The 24,558-nt window shown below is 45.3% G+C and overlaps 2 protein-coding genes across 9 annotated transcripts in view; one reads left to right on the forward strand and one right to left on the reverse strand.

Moving 5' to 3' along the window:
* The window catches only part of LOC118507982 (collagen alpha-1(XVII) chain), a 46,671-nt gene that overhangs the window by 8,806 nt on the left and 13,307 nt on the right, over positions 1 to 24,558 (forward strand). For all 6 annotated transcript variants that reach the window (XM_036047340.1, XM_036047342.1, XM_036047343.1 and 3 more), the window contains one exon: positions 732 to 1,671. In XM_036047340.1, coding sequence (XP_035903233.1) covers positions 1,522 to 1,671 — 150 coding nt within the window. In that variant the 5' untranslated portion in view covers positions 732 to 1,521. The remainder of the gene's footprint in view (positions 1 to 731; positions 1,672 to 24,558) is intronic.
* On the reverse strand, positions 5,659 to 23,580 carry LOC118507983 (lipase member H). 3 transcript variants are annotated; one of them, XM_036047348.1, is made up of 5 exons: positions 23,361 to 23,580; positions 20,951 to 21,200; positions 8,864 to 8,963; positions 8,379 to 8,791; positions 5,659 to 6,292 (listed from the first exon to the last, which is right to left on the reverse strand). In XM_036047348.1, the coding sequence occupies exons 2-5, from the start codon at positions 21,003 to 21,005 to the stop codon at positions 5,772 to 5,774; spliced, it is 1,089 nt and encodes a 362-aa protein (XP_035903241.1). In that variant the 5' UTR covers positions 21,006 to 21,200; positions 23,361 to 23,580; the 3' UTR covers positions 5,659 to 5,771. The 3 variants fall into 3 exon arrangements, with proteins under 3 accessions (XP_035903241.1, XP_035903240.1, XP_035903242.1); XM_036047347.1 differs by having other exon boundaries at positions 23,437 to 23,565; XM_036047349.1 differs by having other exon boundaries at positions 20,951 to 21,197; positions 23,437 to 23,559.

Genomic DNA, 24,558 nt, shown 5'->3' on the forward strand with positions numbered 1-24,558 from the left:
ACCACACACAAAACGGTGAACGACGGGTCGATCAAACTCGCGAAAAAACACCAGAAATTCGAGCTATATATCCTGGTCACGGCACCATGAAGAATTCGCGGAGTTTCGGATCGATGTGTGTTGCAATATTTACCAAGCGTCGTGTTCAGATTCCAAATTCGAAGAGAGATATAATTGTGTTTTCTGCCCTATTTATAAACTTTCTTATGAGTGTCCCCCACGCGAGCGACACTCACTCCTACTCACTGTATCCTTGAAATATTTCATGTATTAAAACTTGACGAAACTAGCTTTCGTCAAGTAGATTTGACGTCTAAACGTAAACAAACATCTAAGCGTAAACAATAGTACTTTATCTATTTCTTATTGAAAAGCGTTTTCTATTGTTTCTACTGTTTGTTTTGCTCTTTCTTTGATGATTTTTTATACTCATTTATGTTACTTAAATTCACCATTTTTATATTATATTGGTTTCTCATTTTCTTTCATGATTTTTCTTGTTATGTGTTTTTCATCTTTTTTCATGTTTTACAAAATTTTTTCAATGAGTTAAATATTTACAGTTTTCCATGTATTTAATTTTTTTTCATGGTTTTAAAGTGAACTACATTCTAAAATAATTATTTGTCTTCTTAGTTTCATATTATCGTGCAAGTTTTCAACAAGCAAACAATTGATATTCATCGCTCTATAACATAATCGACCTCCCAACTCCGATTTCTAATTTCTAGAATTGCAAAACCGAATTTGTGGTGAGCTTGAAAGGCTAACGAAAATCCATTGCTGTGTCAATTTAGTGTGCGTGCGTGCAAGTGTTTGTTACTCGTTACAATACTCCACTCCCCGTAGTGTTCATGTCAAATGGTAAGCAATTCCCCGACGGCAGTGGTTTTGATCTGCATCGTAGTGAAATAATGAACCCGTAAATAGGTAAGTGTGTTGTTAAAATTACAAAGCTCCCTCTGCGTGTTATGGTGTGAAAATTTTGGGTGAAAAAATAGTGCGTTAAATTCCTGTGTTAAGTGTTGAGCAGTGGTAAATTACGCATCTTCCTTCACTGTAGTGTGCCGTGTGCAACAGTGTGTATGTAAACTCATTTTCCTGTGTGAATATGAGCAGCACGGTAACGCCCAGCCGAAATCCAGTGCTTCCGGGAAGAGGGGCAGGTTAAATTAAATTAGTCTAAGCAGGGGGGCAAACCTCGTACCGCTCCGTCCTTCTGACGAAAAATCTCCCCCTCCCTCTTCGAGTTGAACAACGTGCGTCCTGTATGTGGCTATGTGCGTTTTGTGTGTGTTAATTCGTCCTACTCCGTGTAGCCAAATTTCCGCCCTGAGTAAGCGTGAGTGAATTGTGGGTGCTGGGAATTTCCCTTTCCGTGAGGGTGTGAATTTAAAATTAAAAAACAACCAGCACACACACCCAAACACACGTTAACACGAAACAACGAAAGAAAAACGGCCGCTGGAGCTCGATCAGCAAACGAGGCTGTTGTGAGAAGGCTGCTACATCTAATCAAACATGCCCTTCGGCCGGAAGTCACCGCTGGAGGCACTGGCCATGCCGGGTGCCATTATTGCGTACAAATACAGCCAGTTCCGGCAGCGCCGGCGGGAGGCAGCTAATCGGCGCGTGACGGAACGGGAGCTGTCCGCACTGCACACGAAAATCGTAAGTACCAGATTCGCCGGTGGGTTTGGATATTTTAGCGAATTTCTTTGTGTACCGTGGCAGGATGCTTCAGGGGAATTTCCCGAGTTTAGCAGGGATATTTCGCTGTGTTGTTACGGCTTACATCATTTATTTAATAGGGAAAGCCGTGCGCTTTATGAAGCTTTTACCCCCTGTCGGTAATGCTTTTAAAGGCATAGTAATGGTGACAGATGTAACAAAGCTGAGACTATGCAGAACGTTTACAGTCCTGGTAATCAAACGTCTTTGAGACATTAGCTCTGCCGAAAAGAGTATTATGAAACTTACGACCTCACTATAGCTCCACGTGCAAGGCTGGTCATGTCAAGAGAATATCCCCGGAAGACTTAGCCCATGACGTCTTTTGAGGCCGCTCAAATCTACCGAAGAGACTACCACCGTTGACCTAGGCCTGATGAGCAAAATATCATTCTTCAAGGAGTCTGTTTTATTCCTTGGGTCTCCTGCACCGAGTACCACTATTTACAACTAACAAACGCAGCATTTGAAGCTGCTTTGTCCCCCTTTAAGCTAAAATACTCTAAGGTTACGAATAAAAATTCATTCAAAAATTAAACGCTTTTGTGTAAAAGTAAATAAAGCAAATGTATGCGTTTCCCTGCGGTACCGGTTCACCTTAATGCGACAACACTTCATTCAGTCCCATCCTGAACGCATCGTCAGACATCTTATCTTGATTGAAGCGTAATTTATCCGCTCCTTCGGCGGTGAATTCCCCAGCTCGGATAACACTCACAAACGCCTCCCTGACTGGCTGGCTGGCTGGCTGACGTTCGTTGCGTTGGCCGTCTTTCGCCACAGCCTTCGGGATAAGGATTGACGACGGAATTGTTGATAAATCAATTTCTCACTCACGTCAGCCCACCGTCGTAGCAACCGTTGGAGAACAAAAAAGGAGCCTTAGAAAAGCGGAACCATCCTCAGCATCCAGGTTGGAAACAAGCGTTCGACGCACGATGTTGTCGACGGGGCAGGAAAATGTAAAAATAGTCCCCCCATCATGGTGTAACATGAAACGCGCGGGAAAAATCGAGGAAAACTGTTGTGTGGCTTGAGCTGTGGCTGATCAAGCACACGTATGCGAACATGGCGAACGGTGAGCTTCCCACGCCCTGCCATGGCTTGCACAGTGAGCTGGTCCACTTTTCCAACGGGATCAAACCCACCCACTCAAGCGGCTCTCTTCCGCGTGGGTTGTTGGAGCGGCTTGAATGAAGGGCAGCAGCATGTGTGCGCGCGAGTGTGTGTGTGTGTGTGTGGGTTGGGAACCAATCGACGACAGGCTTCGGGTCGCTGCTTGCTGCCAACACCGCAGCGCCGTGGAGTGATGGTGAATCGAGGGAAAAATCACGTTTGGTAAATATTTGCCATTTGTATACATCGGTTGGTGTTGGGTGGTGGGTCGCTTTTTCCCCTGTTTTCTGCCACCACATTCCTTGGCGATTACCGGGAGCCGGGAGGAGTGCGTCTATCACGGACAGGAATAGTTTTCGACGGCACTAGACGTTGTGTCGCACGGAAAATGGCCCCGACTCCCCGACTGTCGGAGACGGGAGCTGATTTTTGCATTTGTAATTTTATTGTTCGCTACTAGCGGCTGCTGGGTTGGGTTGGAATTGGTGAGGTGTGATGATGAATGTGAATTATTACTCTCGCAGGATGTGCGATTTAAATTGGTGGTTTTCCGACGGTGAGAATAAATGGAGCCTTTTATGAATAAATGGCTGTTGGAACTGTTTAGCAACACTTAGTTAAATTGGAGACAAGCAATTGATTGTTTGCAGTCAATTTGAGCATAATAAGGAGTAGTAAGTTTGCTATAAAAATTCAAAAAAGTGCTATAAAACACTTAAAAACAGCTATCATTCCACTCTTAGTGCACATGCAGGCTCCATGAAGTCTGCTCTTTTCATTCAATTTTCTCGTCTGCTCGTGCGTCCCATAAGCACAATGGATGTTTGCCGTGGAAAGTGAAACCTTTTTCTCGTTCGCTCGGAGCCCGTAGGTGGAGCGAAATGCATCATCAATAGCTTCTCACTGCTACGATCGGAAGTTGCTGGAAAAGGATTTGTTACTAGTGTGCAACGATTTTGGGCTATAAATAATTTCTTTCTTCGCTACTAAGAATCTGGCCCGCGTTCGCTCGTTCTCTCTCTCTCTCTCTCTCTCTCGTCCTATTACCGTGCCTCGTGGGTGGCACAAAAGAAGGAACAAATTGAATGATCTAACATTACACTTTCCCGCGAATTGAGATCCTAGACGAATGGTCGCGCGTGGAAGGAGCTTTGATAAAGGCAGTGTTGCGCAACACTGGAATCGGACACACGAGCCGCCGTCGTCATCGTAAATTGACTGCGACGACGACCGACGAGAGAAGAAGCCATTCATTTATCCTAATGAGGCAGTTTGTCTTCTTTGCAAGGGACGATTCGTCTTGTATCGGGTTCTTTACGGTGGATTGGAAAACAGAAAACTAAGAGGCAGCTAGAATTTTATTTACTGAGAAGAATTTTTGACAGATACGTCAAAATGACAGCTCAAGCACAATGGTACCTCCACTGAGAGGAATAGTGTACAATTATTTGTCATGATTTTTAATTTCCATATTACTTATTTCCGCATCTTGAATGGGTCTTCCTGCCATTCCCTCGGAAAGCGTTCTTGGAAAAGTAGCTCAAATCCGGACAGAACAGTACAGAACAAAAAACATCCTTTCACTGAGACAAATAAACCTTCCGGGCCCAGTAGCCACAGTAAAAAAAAACTCTTCGTAGAACGCCTGCATTTCCTGCATTTTGTGTGTCGGTGTGATTCGTCGTCAGCTATAAAAAGCAAAACGGTGTCACCGTTGGCAGGCTGTTGGCTTGTCTGTTCGTTCCCTTCCGTTGGTTTGGTCCGGTCCGTTGGGAGATATAAATTTTCTTCTGCTGCAATACGTCAAGCGGACTTAGCAGACGAGCGCTTTTACGTTTGTTGGAAGCCGTTTCGGAAGAGGTTTTTTGTTGGTGGTGTTTGCTGTCTTAATTTGTGTGTTTTGCTTCTAATTTAGGGGGTGTTTTGAGGGGTGAGAAAGGATAATTTTGTTCGAAAACATTTCTTAGCTTGTTTATAGCAAACTTAACGTATGGAAGCGGATACTTAACATTGTATGCTATAAATTTTCCTATAAAAGTGTCTACTAAGCAAATTATGCCACAAAGAATGAACTTTTCATCGCGCCATTCATCAACCAGAAAATAAATAGACAAAATAATACCTCAAATTCCTCAATTTGCCTTGGTTTCTGCCACTGTAAACGAGGTGCCACGTTTTTCCAATGAATTTTCTATTAAACGACCTCCTATCAACACCTCATTTCCGAGTGTCAGTAAAGAGAAACAGCGCTCCCGCCTGTATCACACGAGCCCGATCACATACATTCAGCCCGATTGGTTGGCCATAAATTATGAAACAAAACCGGGTAAACCAGCCCGTTTGTAACGAGGACATTTTGCGATGCAAACGAGCAGCAAAACATTGGAATACGGTATGAAGGATACGTGGGCAAAAAAGACTGCTCCAAACAACTCCTTTTCCCAAATAAACCCAAACTACAAACTAAGGATGGTAAAAAAATCGCTGAGAATTTAATGATCACCAACAACCCTCGCCTTGGGTGAAGAGAAAAACCTCGCCCAAGCACCTAGTTAATGTGCTGCGCGAAAGGAAAGCCCCGATCCATCGGTGCCCGCGTACATTACGATGTGGTAACGGTGGTGTTTGTTGTGGTTTTCTTTTGGGAAGCACCCTTTTACCCGCGCTTTTGGAAGCCACTCCAGTTGGGATCGGGCGAAAGTCCGGAGGGCACGATACATTATTAATAGATTTTACAAAAGAGGAACAAACGGGTCTCGGACTTACCTTACCTTACGTGATTGTGTCAGCGATAAATAGATAGGCCGTGGAGTCGTTTAAAACATTAAATTTATTATTAATTTGCATAAAACCTACCTAAACGCTATCGTGCGCGCCGGCTTCCACCGCGTACCACCGGGAAGCTGGGCGCAGGTTTTGGCATGCTAAGATTTTCGCTGCTGCAGCTGTCGTTTCTGCAGTTGCTGTGCCTCCTGCGGCATAAGGTTCTTCCCGAACGGGGGCTGCGGGTTCGTGCTCAGGTAGAACCGTCCCCGCAGCGTACGGTCGGTGTACATGCCCATGAACACGTCCTTCGTCATGGTGCAGTTGCCCGTGTCCCGGGACGATCGTGACGCTGCCGATCCACCGGTCGTTTCGTTCAGCTCACAACGCTCGCACAAGAACGCCTGGGGTCGGGTGAGTGATTCGGCAAAATATTGCCAGGCACGGGCATGGCTGCAGCCAATGAATACACCCAGCCAACGGTTCTTGGCCAGCTCCTGCTGGGCACAACCGGGCTGCAACGGGACACCCCCGTTCGGGTAGAAGTCCACGTGCCCGAGTGGCCACGGATAGCCCAGCAGGCCACCGTCCGTGTGGATGACGTCCACAAACTCCGCATCCTTCGGGCTAAGACGCTGGGAAGCTTTCTCGAACACGTACAGTGGGAAGGCCGGATCCAGACCTGGGGAGCGAGAAAAAGAGGGAAAAACGAAAATAAAAACAAAAGCCTCAAGGACTATCCCAAGGACAATCGCATCGTAGTGCAATTAATCAAACTCTCTGCCAGCCTGTCACAAGTTCGCGGCGGCACCGTATTATTGTTTTATCCGGGTAAGATGATTGCCATTAGAGGTTTGGTTTTTCCGCTGTTGGGAACCCGGTGCGCGACACACATGTGCCTCGGTGGGGTTCGATTTTCGCGTATTGCATACTTCGCATTGATTTATAGTACCCGGCAAAAGTTTGGATCGTTTGAAGCTGGTGAGCTCTTGGCCATGATGAAGAAGCATAGTTTGTTTTATGGGCATGCCGAAGTGCTTCGAAGGTATTTTTATTGCGCTCGCTAGAGGCAAAAGCGCGTACAAGCTCTAAGTAAGAGTTCGGAACAAAGGTGCACCCAAGAGCACAAGGAAAATGGGGACAAACCAGACAGCACAAGAAACTATCAGCGAGTGCTTCGAGAATCCACTACGAGAGACGAACCGATCGAGCCGTCTGACGGTGATGGACGGTGATGTAGTTTGGTGGACCACGAATTGCTAACCGTCGCGTTCGAGTCGCCAACTACTGGGAGACCTCTCGACCTGAGCAGCAGAGCAGTCGAAAAGCACAGGCAATAAATAAATAGCGTATAAATTTTTATCGTCATTTCCTTTCGGGAGGAAATGAATGTTCGTTCTTGCGTTAGACGTCGTCGTTGTCGGTGGCTGCAGGACACGCCAGCAAGCAATGATGTAGTGCGGTTAGGTTTAGGTTAGGGTGGACTGCTGGTCTCTGAGACGTGGTTGTATTCGTCGATGGTATTGCTTTTTGCTGCCCGTCCCGAAAGGCAACTATTTCGGTTGTGATGAACGGTCTAGGTCTAGCGGTTTCGAAAATAGGAATAGTTAGCATACACTAATGATTGATCGATGTTATGTACTATCGATAGGAGCGGGAACAGTCTTTTGGCTGGTCGGAATGCGTTTCACGCAAAAAAAGACTATTTATTCCTTCGCTTTGACTTGTATTTTATCGGTTCGGGGATTTTTTTATCTATTTAACTTGAAATCGAATATAGTTTACCTCTTCAGTAACTTAATTTTTTTATAATAATTTTCTAATACTGTAATTGGCTTCGAACTTCTTTCTGAGGGTTAGTTTGCGTTTTCTTTGTTTAAATAGAATTTAAGTTTTTAGAATTTTAGAATTTACTGGAGAAAGAGTATGTAATGAAAGAGTGAAGCAGACAGTATAAACAGGGCTACACGGAAATTATGGAAAACGGACGAGCAAGTTATAGGAATGATTTACCTCTGAATTCGGTTTTAAAGGGGCAGTCGAGTGACCGAGGCGATAACAGCGTTGGTCTCCACAAAACAGGACCGGGGTTCAAATCCCATCCAGACCGCCTCCTCACACGTTGGACTGACTATCCATTTGAGCGTAAAATCAAGCCACAGAAAGCCACAACCGGTAGGCCAAACCTTCACGACGTTGAAGTGCCAAGGAAGCCATCCTTTATAATGTACTAAGTGCAAAGAGCTGCTTAGTAGACTCGCCAAATATATCCTTTTCTTCAGCCATATAGACGATCGAATAATGGCAAAAAGAAGGATATGCTCTTACGCTTTATTAAGTGCGGACCTTCTCATGGGAACGTACAGCAGAGTTTTGTAACGCTTGTACACTTCCAAGGAAAAAGAACACACTGAACCTTGCCGCGTGTCCCGGGCCGATGTCCTGCATACCGGAACAGGATGAACTTTGTTACATATACTACCATCGTAAAACATTGTAGCAAGATTTAAAGTTTCACATTGCTTTTTTTTCCTCCGCTCTTGCCAACTTTGAAAAGTTTACCCACTGTCGGAAGTTTTGCATAATGAACCTCGCAACGGTCCCCGTTGGCTGTGGTAGCGTTATATTTTCACTCACATCTTTCCCCCGGTTGCGCCATTGTGTAGCTGTTTGTTTAAAGAGTACCAGCTTCCCAAAAAGGAGCAAAAAGACTCGCGGGAGAAGTTGCCCATTCCCGTTTGTTTGACCAGCCCCTTCCGCCTACTTACCGGTAATGCGAGGCAGCTTTAGACCCCATTCGTTGAGCGTTTTGCCAGCAAATCCGGCCACCTCCGCGCCGAGACTGAACCCGATCAGATGTATCTTCTCGAGCGGAAACTCGGACAGCACCAGAAACCGTACGAACCGGGCAATGTACCGTCCGACGCGCGGCCCATTCTGCACCGAGTTGACGTACCACGGCAGCGCGGTCAGCGGGCTCCAGTCTACCAGCACCACATTGTAGTCGTCCGCCGCCAGCAGCGCATCTTTCATCTGCTTGCTGCTTTCGCCGGTACCGCCCGGTGCCCGCTCGGAGAAGCCGTGCAGATAGATGACCAGCGGATTGGTGCGGTTCAGGTGGGACGCCCGCAGGTGCTTCTTGTCCGACACGAACAATGTGTCACCGGTGTCCGGGTTTTCTCTGTGTGCCAACGAAACGGTTTACTGGTGAATACTGTCGGATTTAAAGCTTACGGACGGTCGCTCGTATTACCTTGTGAAAAGGAAAAACTGTATATCCTTTGGTTCTCTTATGGGACAGCAATTATCACAGTCACCGCGCGGAGCTGGTGAGTACATCAACGGTAGACCGCCTGAAATTGGAGCAGACAAATGGGAATTTCATTTAGTGTTTTGGGTGGTAGAATAAAACTCTAATTTTAATGAACTTTTAATAACGCACGATAATATCTCTTAAGAGGGTAATGTGTGTCCCGTCTGCCACTACCGATCAGATGTGCGTGAAATCGGGCTCAAAAAATCATTGCAAAATCATCTGTTTGCTGTTTGCTGCGGTGTGATTTGAGGTCATTTCTCATACAACGGTTCACGGGCATTTGTTTTACCGCGCTTTACCGAACGCCCCATTTTCATTCGCGCCGATTTTTATGGTTTCGGTCCCACACCCAGCTCATTTATGATGGTCAAGGAAGGCAAAATGTCACTCTGTTCCATTAGCTAATGAGGAATGAAACCGCCCGAAAACGCGACGCGAGTAACGGTGGTGTCGTTTTTTATTATTTTCCACCTGATGGGATAGGAAAATTGGATCGAGGCGGAGGTTTTTGTTGTTGTTGTTGTGTCGGGTGGAAATATGATAGTACGGTGTCGGGTGACGGCAAAATCTGAAAAGGGCGATTTTTCTTCTTCTCCACTCAATAGAAGTGAATAGATAAAATTAATTACGTGACCTTAAATTGGAATTATTTTTGGGAAGGGGAAATTATTTTTATTTTTTGACGTGAAAAAGCTAGGCAATTTAGAAGAATAAAATACTTTGAATGAAACATGACAAAAAATCGTGGTAAAAGTATTCTAATTGAACAAAAATGGGGAAAAAATCCATAAGTTCCCTAGTACAACCCTACAAGTCGCAGTATAAAAGCAGAATAAGTGAACACTCTAAAAGGACTGAAAGCAAAAGAATAATAAAAGTACTAGTAGAAAGTACTAAGACACGCAGTAAATAGTGACAAGTATGAAATAAAATTACCCAAATGCAATCAGAATATATAGAATTATTAAATACAATAGCTTTATAGGAATAAATAAGGAAAACAAAAGCATAAAGAGTACAAAACGCATTCAAATAACTGAATAAAACTGAAACAAAATTAAATAAACATTGAAGTAAAACATAAGAATAGAAACAGAAAGAAAATAGAATAGAAACATAATGTTGAATAAACTAAGACTATAGTAAAACAGAAGTAAAACACAATGAGAAGTAAACAAAAAAATGAAATAAGGGAATAGAGTATAGAGGAAAGAACAGCAACAAGGAAAGGAAAAATATGATGCAGCAAATAGAAAATAAAGATTCAAAAAAGTATATAAGAAAAATAGGACAAATAGTAGGAGAAAAAAATAATAATTTCCAATAGTAATCCTAATCAATCATCCTTAGCAAAATCAGTCGTTCGCCTCAAAGCATTTGAAAGGCAAATTAGTCAACCAACTGCTGATTGAAAAATCATTTGACGAACATACTTTTGCTTTCAATTTTTTCCACCGTACCCCATGGCCGGATCGTGTAACATAATTAATTGATCGATAGGAACCTTTCATATTCCGTCACTAAAATGCACTCCACCCAACCATCAACCGGGTTTTCGTCCCGGGTTTGACAGCCGATTGTCGAAACGTCACAATCTATCGAAAACATGTCGCCAACATGACACCAAACCCGCTCCCGCTCTCGCTTCCTTTTACCAGGTGACATCGTTTTGTTTGTCACTCGGAAATTTGTTCCCCGGAAGTGGGCCACCAGAAAGAAAACTCCTTCTACCCCAAAAAAAAAAAACACGGCTACTGACAGGACACTGACGTTGGTGGGGATGCTTTTCGGAATGCTTGTGTGTACGGTACGCTGATGGAAAATGCATTACGGAAATATGTGGACAGCCAAATGTCTCCCGAGGGCACCCTTTTCCCCCTTGACGGAGTGAAGCGAATGTAAAGGAAACCTCGGGCACGAGAAATATGCTTAATAAAGAAAGGGCCGAAAAAACCTTCCCGAACACGAAATGGCTGTCAGAAGAACTTGTCACCATAACAATAGGGACACAACCGAAGGGAGGTGAAGGATAACGGAGGGACGGTGCGGAATCGCTCGGTGTACAGAATATGCATTTCGAGGAACGACAAAGTCAGGCAGAACGTGTGGCTTATTGCCAGCCGTGGTTTTTGCTTCGACCCGGTTGGCCGGAGATGCCTCAGAGATGAATTCTTAACCTAGATTTTGCTCAGCTTTCAGCGCCCCAAAGTACCGGCTCGAGATAGAGGAAGGAAGCCAAACAAATAGAGCGTAACCGAAGCGCTGAAACCTCTGGAAAGAGTTTGTCGCTTGCCATCGGTGCGATTCATTAGATCTGGAGATAGAACTAAAAAGCATAGCGTAGGTCTGTAGGTAAAGGGGGAAAAGCGATGCATTTCTGTTTGCTTATCCTGGTTTTTGGTGGTTTTTGCAGATAGGGTTTTGCGGTGCATCAGTGCATGCATGTGAACGAGCCTTCATTTTTCTTATGATTTGGTGTTTCGGAAATTGTAGTTCTTTGGTGTTGCATTAGGCTTTTCTTTTAATTCGTTTTTGTGCGCTCCGAAGGCTTATTTAGGTCGGATTGGTCAGTATTATGCAAATTTTGCTCCTATTTGGGTTTCTTCCAGAGGAGATATAAATTATTTATTTTTTAAATGGTTTTTTTTGTAGCTTTTATGCATTTTTCTCTCTATTTGTGTTGGTTCGTTGTTGTGATATTGAATATGAATTTTGATGTAAACTCTCAGATTTTACACAATTTTTTAAATTGGTTTTCTTCCTTTACTTATCTGATCTTTTAATTCTTTAAATATTTTTTTAACTAACTATTGGTTTCTTCTATTTACCTATTTGTTTAGTTATTTCAATTTAGTGTCTTTTTTCGATCAATGATTAAATTCATTTTTTCTTGTCTAATTTCATAAACATTGCTTCAGTTTGGGTTTATTTACTATACAAGATACATTTACACAATTTTTCCTGTTTACTTGCAATGTTGTATCATTTTAGATGATTTTTTCCCTATTTTTGTCAATTTTATGGGCATATTTGCATCGTCTTGTCTAATACAGCGTGAATCTGTTTCTTTCGTATAAGGTTTTTGAAACTAATCTGAGCTTCTACGTTGATGGGTGACAGGCTACTTAATTTATATTGTTCTCTTGTATTTTTGGTTACAATTTAAGGGGAATTATGGATCTTTGTCGAGAGTAATTTTTTAAACTTTTTCTGTGATGCAATTTGATTCTTCCCCTTCTTTTTTGGCACAACAATGTCGACAGGACTTGACCATTGTTGGCTCACCGTAGCTAGGTTTTGCTAGCAGCTAAAGGGTCAGTTTTACGTACCCTCGTAAAACATCAGGCGGTCTAGATGAGATTTGTGCCCCTGTCCTGCCGTGTGGAGACCGACATTGCTATCGGCCACTGGACCTAATTCGTTTCGATTATTTTACCTTCCTCTTCTTTAGCCTACCGACCTCTTAAGGTCATGCCTGGCATTTCTGGCATACTAGACTTAATGATACTACGTAGTTGGGTAGTCAGTCCTCACTACGGGGAGACGATCCAGATGGGATTTGAATCTCAGTCCAAATTCTATTTAGATGAAATTCAAACCACTTAAATGATTTCATTAATACCTTGTCTTGTTTTTTTATTTATGAAACTTCAACAATTTTCGACATTTTTCTCTGTTTGAAGCACCGACAATAGTTCTCCCATTGTTGTTAAATAAAGCAAGCCATCACAGTTATTTTTATCACCCATCGTCTAATGGAGTGTGAAAAATGATCCCACCCACAGGTCAATCTACCCGGTTTTGTCACTGAAATGCACTGGTCGTGAAAAACTACTAGCGCATTGCCCCGGAAAGAGGCGCATTTCCTTCCTTTGCCGCTTTCTTCTGCTTCCCACCGTCAGGACAACCCAATGCCCGGGGTAACGTTTTGGCGTGAAGCTTAACGATTTCCGATATGCAAATTAATTTTACACCGTCGTACATCTCCGTGCCGTGCCGGTAAAGCAGCGCCCGAGCCCGGCCCGGCCAGCCACCGTCAAGGTGAATCCGTCCGACTGTTCGTCGTTGTTTGTTGTTCGAGTGAAATTAGTCATTTTGTAACTCGCTTCGCCGGATTCGGTTTGGGGGGGGGGGGGGGGGGGTGGGGGTGGTAGGGTCAATTTTCTCGCTCGTTCGGTGTTCTGTGGGCAAACGTTTAGCCGCGCGCCAAAGGCTGGGGCAGGGCGATTCGATGGACAGCACGAACCGGTAAACCGGTTACGGACATCCTCAATCACGAGTTGGCACGAACTGCACAACCGGAAATCACGTGTCTCCCGTGAGGAGTTTTTGTGCCAGAAAGCGACTGTCTGGGTGTACGTTGGTGGCAGGACTGGCGACGCCAGAAAGGTACGTGCCAGGTTGGCTGGGGCGGCCATTTTTCCTAGTAACGTATTGCGACGGAAATCGTCCTTCGTCGATAAAATCGCACACCCGAATGCAGTGCTGATGGGTCAAAGTCAAAGCAGTGTTGCCAAATTGAGCGTCGAAATTGAAGCACATTCCGATTGGGCGTTTACTTCACATCCAATCCAATTTAGATCCAAAGTAGTCAATTATCAATATTATAAGCAATTTTGTGTGCGGAATGCCTTTACCAAACATAACAAAATATTTGGGTCAATGTGGGTCAGTGTAGTTGGAACGATTTTCAACCATGTCTACACCGACAATCAGGCACAAGTTCTCAGCGGCCGTTTTCGATCCGGTTTGCTGGTCCATTTCGAAAGCAAACAACGAGTTTGCAAATATTTGCTCACCGTACGGGTTTCCTTGAGGCACGTTTGTACCTCACATTTCGTTTGCGTAGGACGCAATTTAGAGTAATCGTCTTCAATTCCAACCCCTTCGGTCGCCGGACGGCGGTTTGGGCAGTCATCGAGTGTTCTGGGGTGAAACTCCAAGCGCGTCATCGCGTTCCATACAGGATTTACCGCTAATTATGACATTATGGTGACGTGTCTCGACGTGCCCCCGGCCAGCGTTCGATGAGCGCAAAAGCTCAAAATGGTCCTTTATCACCATTTAAAGCGGTACGAACGTGGCAGGCCCGGTGTTTGGTGTCACTGGTGAACAGTTAACCCGATTCTTACAGTTGCAGCCAGACAACGCATCACCAGGAAATGGACACTTTCACGCTCCATTTCCAAATTACTTCCGCACGTGCGTGGAACGATCTGTTCCGGGCGGGTGCGCTCTCTCTCTTCTTCGGAATTTGGGATTTTGGGAAAGTTTTCTTTTTTTCGACCATTAGATTTCCTCCGTCCGTCTTCGGGTTGAGTGAGGAAAGTGTGTTACAAATTTCGGCATCAGTCAAACTTAGCTCGCCAAAGCGGTTGTGTGTCGTTTCCCCCTCGGTACATTCCGCACGGTGGCCAACCGTGAGGGCTAAATGTTTATCAAACACGCCATGTCGCAATCACGAGCGGCCAGCCTGCCGACTTCTTCCGATTCTTCCCGTGTTCTTAAGGCAGGCGAAAGATTTTCGAGCGAGGAGCGATTTCTGCCATTGCTGGCTCTAGTGGCAGAGTAGCTAATAAGACCTTTTGCTAATCAGAAATGAAGGATACGTATGTGGCCCGTTTTACCAAAGGTCAACTTTGGCGAAGATTTAGGATAAGAGAAATTACGACTACCAGTCCAGAGTCCGAGATCGGCCATTCGATCGGTACGGGAAAGGAAGGGCGAAACATTCCCACAGGATTGGAGGCCCTTCGGAAAATGTCGGCCCGGCTCCCCAAATCCGGTCCCGTCCTTGAGGTGGAGACTTTTCCAAAGGAACGTCACAAAACACGCAAATAAGGGTGTGATGTGTTCGGTTTCGGAAGATAAATTAACTCGAGCTGTTTGGTCCGGTAAGGACGAGCGCTGGACGTGGCTCGCGACATAAGCTCATTTGTCACGGAGGTGTCTAGGTGTCTGGGAGAAAACCCAGTGCAGTCGGATGCCACACACCAAGGCACCGGGGGCCTATCAGCCAGCTCGTACCGGTAGAAGCAGGCACGATCAAATGTGACGAAATGATGAAGCTGGTTTTGTTGTTGTTCCGGGTTCCGGGCGTTCCGTCCAGCCCACTATTCGGCGCCATGCCAGTAGACAAATGGGATTTCTTTAATCAATCAATTCCTTGGGCCTTGCTGTGCTGGAGCGTAATAATGATGGTAAAAAGCTGGCAGCGGAGGTGTATATCAGTTTCCTTTCCAGCACCGTTCCAAGGTTGACTAAAAACAGCGAAGGTAAACGAAGCGGACGGATTTTTGGCGCTCTTCCTTCCTGGCGGTTGGATGGTTGGTTGGTTGGTGATGGTATTATATAAAGCATTAGGTAACCGAGAATGGGGCCGATCGATTTCTTTAGCATTACAATGAGAATTTTAGTTGAGTATACAGTCGTCGCTGAGTACTGCCGCTCACACACCTTCTGGTTTGGTGTGGATGGCCAGCCTGACCGAGTCTTAAAGTCGATAAGTAATCAAGCGTTCGGTTGGGTCACCGAAAGTAGTACCGAAAGAAAGGGGTTAGTTGTAATCAAGATTACGGCTCCACCGATATGAGAAATAAAGTCTACTGGTTGGATAATGGACGACGCAAACAAATGTCAAAGGCACAAAATGTCGACACTTGGAGACTTAGATTAGTTTGCTATAAGAAACCGTGTGCTATAATTATTTGCTATAAAACTCAATTCTTCTCCAAATCCAAAATTCTAATCTCCAAAAATAATTGCCCATAATTCTACGTCGAAATTGAGCTTGCTCGGTGTGTCCTTGAAACCCGTTGCTCGAATCTGACACTAATTCCACCAGTAATACTGCGTGACCCCATCCCCCCCCCCCCCCCCCCCCCCCGCTTGAACGTCATAACGGTCCAGGGGTTTTTTTCTTCTGTTTGCCAGGAATCTCACGTGCGCTAACGAACGAATCATCGACAACGCCCGCTGCCAGCACCATTAGTTTGGCGTTCAATTAATGTAATCAATCAAGTTATTTAACCGCCACAGTCCACCCGGTCCAGTCACGCGTATACTCACGTGCTGCGCTAGTAAATGGTGACGTGGCCCCCTAGTAACACACAGACTGCCGCAGGACGATAAGCAGGACGCATGTTACGGGGTTAAGTGTGATCGGTAGGTTAGCAGGCGGACACTGACCCTTGTTCCAATCGCAAGTGGACGCTGATTGACTCTGGGCTTCGGTGTGCTTCTCTGGCTTTGGAGTGCCATTTGCCGGACACTGGTAATGACTTTCTGGGCCGGGTAGAAAATATATATACCAATCACATTGACAGTGGTAGTAAAGGGAAAAAAGGGCTATTTTTAGGCTATCCGTCCGTGTGTTTGTTTTTAAAAATTGAATCGCGTAACACGGATTTCAAGACCGCGGATTGTACAGTCACTTCAGACATTGTGATGCTGTGTTTAATGGTAGCAAATCAGAGGCGTAGTTACGCGGAATCAATCGATCGAGTCCTACTGACCTGAAGGCTCAATCTAGATGATAAGACTCCAAGAAACACACACACAAGATAATTGCTAATCATAATAAACTGCTGCTCTACTTGACCTCTACGAAGCTAAGGTATGTGTCAACGAGCTCGATGCTAAAGGATTTCTATTTTTGTACCAATCATTTCTTAGCCACTTAGCATAAGAATGCACCACTTTTTTTTGCTCTTGTATGCTCGGTACAATCAATTAATGCACTGAAATCATTCCAACATGCTTGCTAGCACTTATTTATAACCCTCCAACGCCGTGTTTCGCTTCGACTGTTCCACTGCACCGGTAATGAGAGGATCGCATGGACTGTTGAGGGGGAAGAAATAAATACAACGACCTAGTAAAGTGTGAATGAGCATGAGCGGCGTGCAACATTAGCAACACCCGGCCAGCTCGCGAAGGTCGATCGGAGCATGCATTCGGGGTGCACAGTGGTTGCGCATACTGGCTCGATCGCCGCGCTTTTGTCTCACTGTTTTGCTAGTTGTTTTAACTCGATCAGGGCCTTGGCGGTCGGGCGTTTGACATTGAACTTCATGCTCGAACCGGTAGGCATGGCATTTCACCATGGAAACACTGTTGGCTGCTTGCTAAGCTGGGGGAGACGGATTGAGGTGGATGTTAGCAAGCCTACTAGATGGCTTATTTATTTGACTTTTTATGAAACTTTTAACTGCCTTTTTAATTAAATTCATTGGTCTAAGTAATTAGTACACCACGTGCCAATACGCTGTTAGTTTCGTCGCTTGCTTCTTGCCAAATCTCTGTAACTAAATTGCATTTAGCACGTAAATAGATCACAGCGCTAGCACACAGTGTAAGCAACGCTTAGACCAACCACCGTACCGGTGCGATTTCATGCCGGCCATCACTAAAACGGACAGGTGACATGCGAACATCGTCATCGATGTCGTCACCTTTGTAACGCTACCGTAACGGTTCGTGCGTTAGCCCGCCTTGATCCGGCCAGACAGACGGGTACGAAATCGAAAAACGATAACGTATTTAGCCTACACAACACACACCCGTACCCGTAAGTAATTACAACCATCCACCTGCGAACGCTAACGGCCACCACCACCAGCGGTATGTCGCGTGCCGACGAAACATTCGCCCAAGAGCGGAGATTCCTCGTTCGTTTGGGTTCAAAATGGGCACCATAAATAACGCTCGTGAGGACAGAATCGGGGCGGCTTTCTCCCGTGTGGCGTGTGCGTGTGGTAGCGCGAATGGCGTGATTTTAGCAAAGGGAGTTGTCCTTTTTAACTATCGCTCGGGTTTGTCTCTTTTGCCTAATAGAAGTAGAAGTTTACCACGTGTTTGCTAATCAGTGCAAACCCCCATCGCAGGCGGGGTTTTTTGTTTCTTTTTTTCGACACTCGAGCCTGATTACTCGACTTAGTAAGAGGACACAGAATAATGACACATGTTGCCGTTATCGCCGGGAAAAATAATGGTGGTGCGCGGCGAGTGGGAATTGTTTGGATGCTTTTCGGGTGGTTACTAATTAGACCATTTAAGTCACAGGTTGGCAAGCGTTACAGGTTGCCCGGTTTTTCGCCGGTGTCGGATCGGGAGGGGGGGACTCGGAACATTTAAGGGATTCTCGGCTCAAACTTTTGATTGAAAGCTCTATTGGAGGATTTGATCGTTCTGGGAGCCTTTTTAGTTGTTAGATCAGGGTTTCATTTGAAGATTTTTTCGGTTTATTATTGGAATGAACTTCAAATCTAGGTCTTTAAACAAAAAGTCTATGATGAATGTTCCCTTTATTGAGTCGCTTCTTAAAAGAATCACTGCTCAAAGCTCTGAGTATCTTCAAATTAGATTATAGCATTATAGCAAACCATTAGTAAGGTCTCTTTCTAACTCTTCATTATTGTCATTATTGAATCAATTCTCGGTATCGCATAGGATTAAACCAAGACAATTACAAATCCAATAGGCTTAATAACATACTATCACCAATGCTTCACGGTTGAATGATTTTGCACAAGCAGAAAACCTTTTGAGATGCTTTGCAAATTATTGTACTTTTTTCCCCCCCGTCCAGGGTTATCAAATGCCCTTACCGAGACGTAGACGTGGCAACAACAACTGCTACCATCACAAAGCATCGCTCGACCTCAGCGTGGTATGCGCAGCATGCTTACCACAGCCATCGCCATCGTGCTATCCAGCATCGGCCAACACCGAGCCGCACCGTACTACTTATTGAATTAGTAATTTGATAATCACCAATTAGTGTCTTCTGCCGGCCGGCGTAAGATGTGAGCCGAGGGAATTTGGTCGTCTGCCTCGAGACACGGCAGCGAATATGTGTGTGTTGAGAGCAGGCGCTAACGCAATAAAACACGGTTGCCACTTTTCCACACACATACAACTTTTCACCATCATTTTCTCGCATCTCAATTTCGATCGGTGCTTTCGAGTCGTTGGGAGTTCTTAACGGACGCATTTTACGGGCACAAAGGGGTCAGGGCTAGACAGGGGTTTGTTGGTAAGGTTTAGAAGGAGTACCGGCAAAACTTTACCCTCTAACTATGCGTGTAGTGTGTGCATGGAGCGGACAATTGTTGTTCGCATTCGGACCGGTTACATAAACTGCAGGAAGTGTGGCCGATGCATCGTCGATCGCAACCGGATCGTTCAGAAGCGGTGCGCTCCGAGTGATCGTTCAGGGTCGGAGGGTAGGTGGCTTTCGTCAATTCGTGACGGAGCAATTGTGTTCGATGGTCAAGATCGAATCTGTTCCGTACGATTGCGATGTGAGTGAAGTGGAATCTCCACGGAAAAGAGCACCAAGGCTGTGGCTTTTTGTGGAAGGTAGAAGGTAGAAAAAGCGAAAACTGACTTGATTAATTATGCTTCAGTGCATTATTAATCTTCCTTTTTGTGTTTACTTTGTGTGTAGCAGTTCGAAACAACAACAATTTCCTGTAGTAAAATCTACATTAGCGCGTAATAAATTGCTACAGACTTTAGTATAGTCTGTTTCGCTCCAAATCATGGGGGATTTAAGGGTTTGAACTTCTCTTTTTTATGACAATGATGATGATTTAAAAACTTTGAAAATTTCACAGTAACCAGAACCTCAGGTTGGAAATTAACTGCTGCCGAACCTCTATTAGTGTTTATTCTACTCAAAGTCCTTATATCTCGCTTCTCCCGACGCTATACAGGCTTTGGATTGAGATTTAAATCATAGATCTCTGAGATTTATAGACAGTCTGAGTTTTCTTGAAAGTAATAGGGCTTGGTTCAACAGAGCATATCCGGAATAAGGAGCCTTTTCACGGTTCGGAAATGACTCCCTCCTGAAATGAAGCGAGAATCATCTTTATATTAGTTTTAAGCAATACGACCAGGCCGTTCTATTAGAATAAAAATAAATAGGGCTTGATCCCATCAGAATCACCTCACCTTCTCTGTGTGACAGATTTTTTTGTGAAGCCCGGGCTATATGATGCGAGATGCCAAAAAGATTTCGGTTAAAATGGGGGGATATGCGAAATCTATACGGCAACAAGATTGCGCCTTCTCGAGCTAAAATCTCGGAAAGATTTCGCTTCTCTCAGCCCTCTCTGTCACTTGCTATGCGTTGCCATGGTAGTTTTTGGGTCAAGAGAGAGAGATAGCATGAAGTGCTCTAAACGGGGTAGCGGGTAGATGAGCCGCGATGTTTTTGACGTAAATTTTTGTATGTCCTTCCCTTTTTGCCGATCGACATATCGCATCATGTAGCCTGCCCTTTAAGTATCTCTGGGGACCTTGATGCTTTCAATAGCCAATAACTTAGTAATCTTAATTAGGTCAGCAGTAGAATTTCATTTTTTTAAATAATTTTTTACAGAGATTTTTTTTATAGCTGCATCGGCATCATTGTAAAGGCCTTAAGATAAGGATAAGTTGCAACTTAAAGATGTAACCTTACTAGCCCATCCGTTAGGTAAACGGACCCAAAGCACCACAAACAAACCCACCCCTTTTCCCGATGGTGGACAGGTGGATAAGTTTGTAGTTGAAAGCAAACACACAAACATACGGTACCGATTTTTCACTCGCGAAAACACACACACACACCTTGACAGGACACAGCACCGGCACACCGGTTGACATATCGGTTGACACAGTTTACGGCGGCCACGGTGCTGTTGTAACGACTACCGTGGTGTGTTTGCCTAGCTTAAGGCCACTGAGTACTGGGTTGGGTCAACGTACGTTTCTTAAGAGTTTTCGAGTGGCGTTCGATTTGCTCCGTAAGCTGCACGAAGAGATGATTGGGCAAGAGCACCAGAAATGTCCTTTTCGGTAAGTTCAATACCCTCGTTGTTTGAGAAATGTATTTTAAACAATCGATTCTGTTTGTAATAAAGGCAGGCAGGTGCACTTCACACGAAAAGAGGGCCATCATCCGTCACGATCACGACCAGTTTGGCCGTAACGCAAGCACACGGCCGTAAATTTCGATAGAAAACTGTAACTTACCCAACCATAGGGTGAACACGGTGCACAGTGCCAGCTGTCCTTCGCTCAGCACCATCGTACGGCAGCCTTTTTCCGTTCCGTTCCGGTTCCGGTGCCAGCTGGCTCTTTTTTAGCACGGAAAAATTGAAAACGCACTCGAACGGGACCTAATTCGGGACACTTCACTTCACAAGGATACCACACTCGCTGATGGCGTTTCGCGCCCGCACACACCGTTGGGGTTGTGTGTGTTTTCACTGCACACTTTCTACTGGAAGAAAAAACGAGAGAACCCAAAATTAAACACCACCGGGGCAGAAGCTTCCAAAATCAATACACCGTTCGGTCGGTCGGTGCGTCTTGGTGGCGTCCAATAAATTTCTTTCCTGCAGAAAGCCCGGAGCACAGGGCTTTGATGCATCAAATGTGTGTGTGCGTGTGTGTGGAGCACACTGCAATCACGGTGGTGGTGGTCGTCAGTCAGCCGGTGACGTGGATAGACAAGCGCACCCTATTGAAACAGCTGATCACGCGAACGAACTGCAGGACTGCAGTTGGTTGCAGTCCGGGTTGGTTCGGTGTGTCGGCGAAATTTCATACACTATTTTATCCGCAATAAATCGTCCGGTCCCTGTGTACGCTTATTGTTTGTGCTGGGGAGTCTCCTGACAGCGAGCGTGATTGTTTGTGAGGTTGGGAAAATATGGATCAAAGAACGAATTCTTAAACATGATTTATGGGCTTCTGAACCGTCTGAAATATGTCTGCAGACTTATCATTCAGAAAAAAAAATCTGGTAAAGGAAGAGGCCCACTTACATCGCCCTGGTTTCCAGATTTTTCCCGGTTTTCTCTACTGTTAAAAAATATTCGCAATCAACTGGAGCGTATGATCGCGCTCGAAAATGATCCACCAATTTGCTGGCTTAGTTTGATAGGTTGATAAGCAAATGATTGCACATGTAATGGTCCATTTAACAAATAGCTACCAAACCAAGGCACGATTTGGACACGTTTTTGGAGCAGTTTCGAAAACAGAACTGAATAAAAAAAACACACAAATCAAACGTCACGCATGCTGACCCCGCTGAGGTTGATGGTGAACGCGGTAGGCACGCGGTGGGAACTTTAATTGGAGACTGAACGCCGCGTATCAAAATTGCTATCCTCGCATAAAATGGTAGCTTCTCGTGAGCTAATCGTTCGCTATTTGTACTACAATTTGCTTGCAAACTAAGGCTACTTCCTCTTCAGTTCTTGCTTGCCCAAGATAGCTAGCCTAAATCGATTCCCATCTGAATCACTCGTTCTTAAAGCCCGCTTACTACAACGGTACTTATAACGTTTCATCTCAGCTCATCCATCGGGCATTAACAATCCGTTAGCAGCTTTAAGGTAACGGTGCAAAAAAAAAAAGAAATCAAAACAAAGGCCCACTCTCACGGCGGTGACACTGAAAGCGTCGGTTCCCCGGTCGGAGTCACCGTGAAGGCAAACACCGAAACCAACCCGATCGTTCACGAGTATTACACACACGCACAAAGAGTTCGTCAAAGAGATCAAAACAAAAGTGGAAAACACAACAGCAACAACAGTTTGCCCAGCCAGTGTCACGACCGAGCGCGCGCACACACACACATTGTACTGAGTTGTTGCCAGCGGCGAGAAGCAGCAGCAGCCGCAGCGGAAGATTCAATGTCAGCTGTCCCAATCGTGTGACATCGATTAGCAACAGGACGAGCGAACCCTGCTTAAGATGGTTGGTGCTGTCGTAACTTAGTGACCGCGGAGTGAAACCCCTCCCCATTGAGGCCTCGACCCCTTAACTGCAGCTTGACATCGAACTTGCAGCTCCGTGGTGCACTTTTTCGTGGAACGATCACTGCGAACGATCCGGCACTATTTTCTCCTCTCTGAATTTGATACACGCGTGTTTGTGTTGCACTGCGGAATTGACTAAACATAACGATCGCCGAAGCGTGTGGGCACGGCTGTGTGGCATTTCGTTTTCATCAGCCAGCCGACCGGGTGTTGATGAAATTAGTTCAATATCGCCGGAACCTAGGCCGTGCCTGGCCATCGCACAAAAAACAGTCGAGAAGCTTCTCCGGTGCGATCGAGCGTTTTGATGCTGTTAACATACGAAATATGGTTCCATTTTTGGCATCGAATCACGTTTCGCCAGCCCAGCTGTCGTAAGTCGGTAGGTGCAACCGCTTTCGGGGGCTGATTTGGTAGCACGATTTGTTGTTAAAATTTTAAAATCGGATCTTTATCGCGCTTTGGGAAAGGATTGGAAAACGAAAGACTTCAACGAGCGAGCTGCGTTTGGCAAGCGACGAACCCTCCATGATAAATTGCTGTTTAATGTTTTCTTTTCCGATTTCTCGGTGCAATATTGTAGGATTTATGTTGAGATCGTGTGATCGTACACCATCTTTCACTATCTCGTCACATTACGCAGCTGGTTTTTCTGCGGATTAATCTCTCCACAGAAGCCTCACTCACTGTTATTCCACCACACGATCACGCACGCACTTTATCGACACTCTATCCACCGATGGACGATTTCTCGCCACCGTACCACGCACAAACGGCCCCAAGCGTTCGATTGCAAACGTTCATTAGCGCGCGACGATCAACGCGAAACTGAACGCGGCTCGTCTAACGGCTTGCCAGGTTCGGTCGGTCGGGCAAACACTTGATGCCCGACTCAGCTCATCGAACAGTGTGGTTGGGTGGTGGGAAGCGTCGATCGATCGAGCCGCTTCAAGCGCTGGGGTTAGATCGTTTTCACGGTCATCGGATGATAAAACGGTCACCGGTCACAAAACTAGTCGAGGAAGCGATCGTTGCGGATGGCTCCCGAAACGGACGCTTTTCTGGTGCATCGACAAGCGCACCTGTGGGGCGGATTAGGGAACGAGCTGAGCTTCGTTGTGTAAAGTCTGGCCCACTGACCTTCACACCCGAGCCGGCGAGTTCGGTTACGAAAAGATACGGTGTGTCAAGGGTTGTAAATCGATTATTTACATCGGCTTATCGGAGGCTTACGCTATCGTTGTTATTAAGACGCCTTTTCTGGGTGCTATCTCCATGCCTTTAGCTTAATTAGCTTGGAGTCACCGTCTTTTGGAAAATTCATTTAAACTTGCATCAGGGTTTTCTTTCTACATCGCAAACGAATCGATCATTTAAGTGTGTCAAATTTAATTCAACCCAGCACGCTAGTTGGCTTCTGCAGAGAATGGAACGATAAGGTGCATCCCTATCGCCTTCACAACGAACTTATTCCGTCTAATTTAGCACGTACATATCGCGAAAAGCTCATCACCGAAGGCATCTTCTCATCCCTATCGAGCGAGCACTGCCAGCCAATTTCTCTCCTCTCAACCGCACAATCTGATATGGTGAATCACTTCCGGTCGGCTTGCGTTCTATTCATTCCCCAGGCGGGCTTGGCTTATGTGCGGTATCCTCTCTCCAGAGGAGATGCCCTTCCTGCTACGAACGCTAGCGAACAATAAAAGGCATCATATTTTAACTGAAAATCAGCAGGACGATTCCGCCCCCCGCCATGACTGGTGGAAAATGGTTCATCAATTACAGCGAAGAGATGGGAGAGAGATG

The sequence above is a fragment of the Anopheles stephensi genome, chromosome 2 (genome assembly GCF_013141755.1).
Source record: "Anopheles stephensi strain Indian chromosome 2, UCI_ANSTEP_V1.0, whole genome shotgun sequence".
Taxonomy (NCBI): Eukaryota; Metazoa; Arthropoda; class Insecta; order Diptera; family Culicidae; genus Anopheles; species Anopheles stephensi.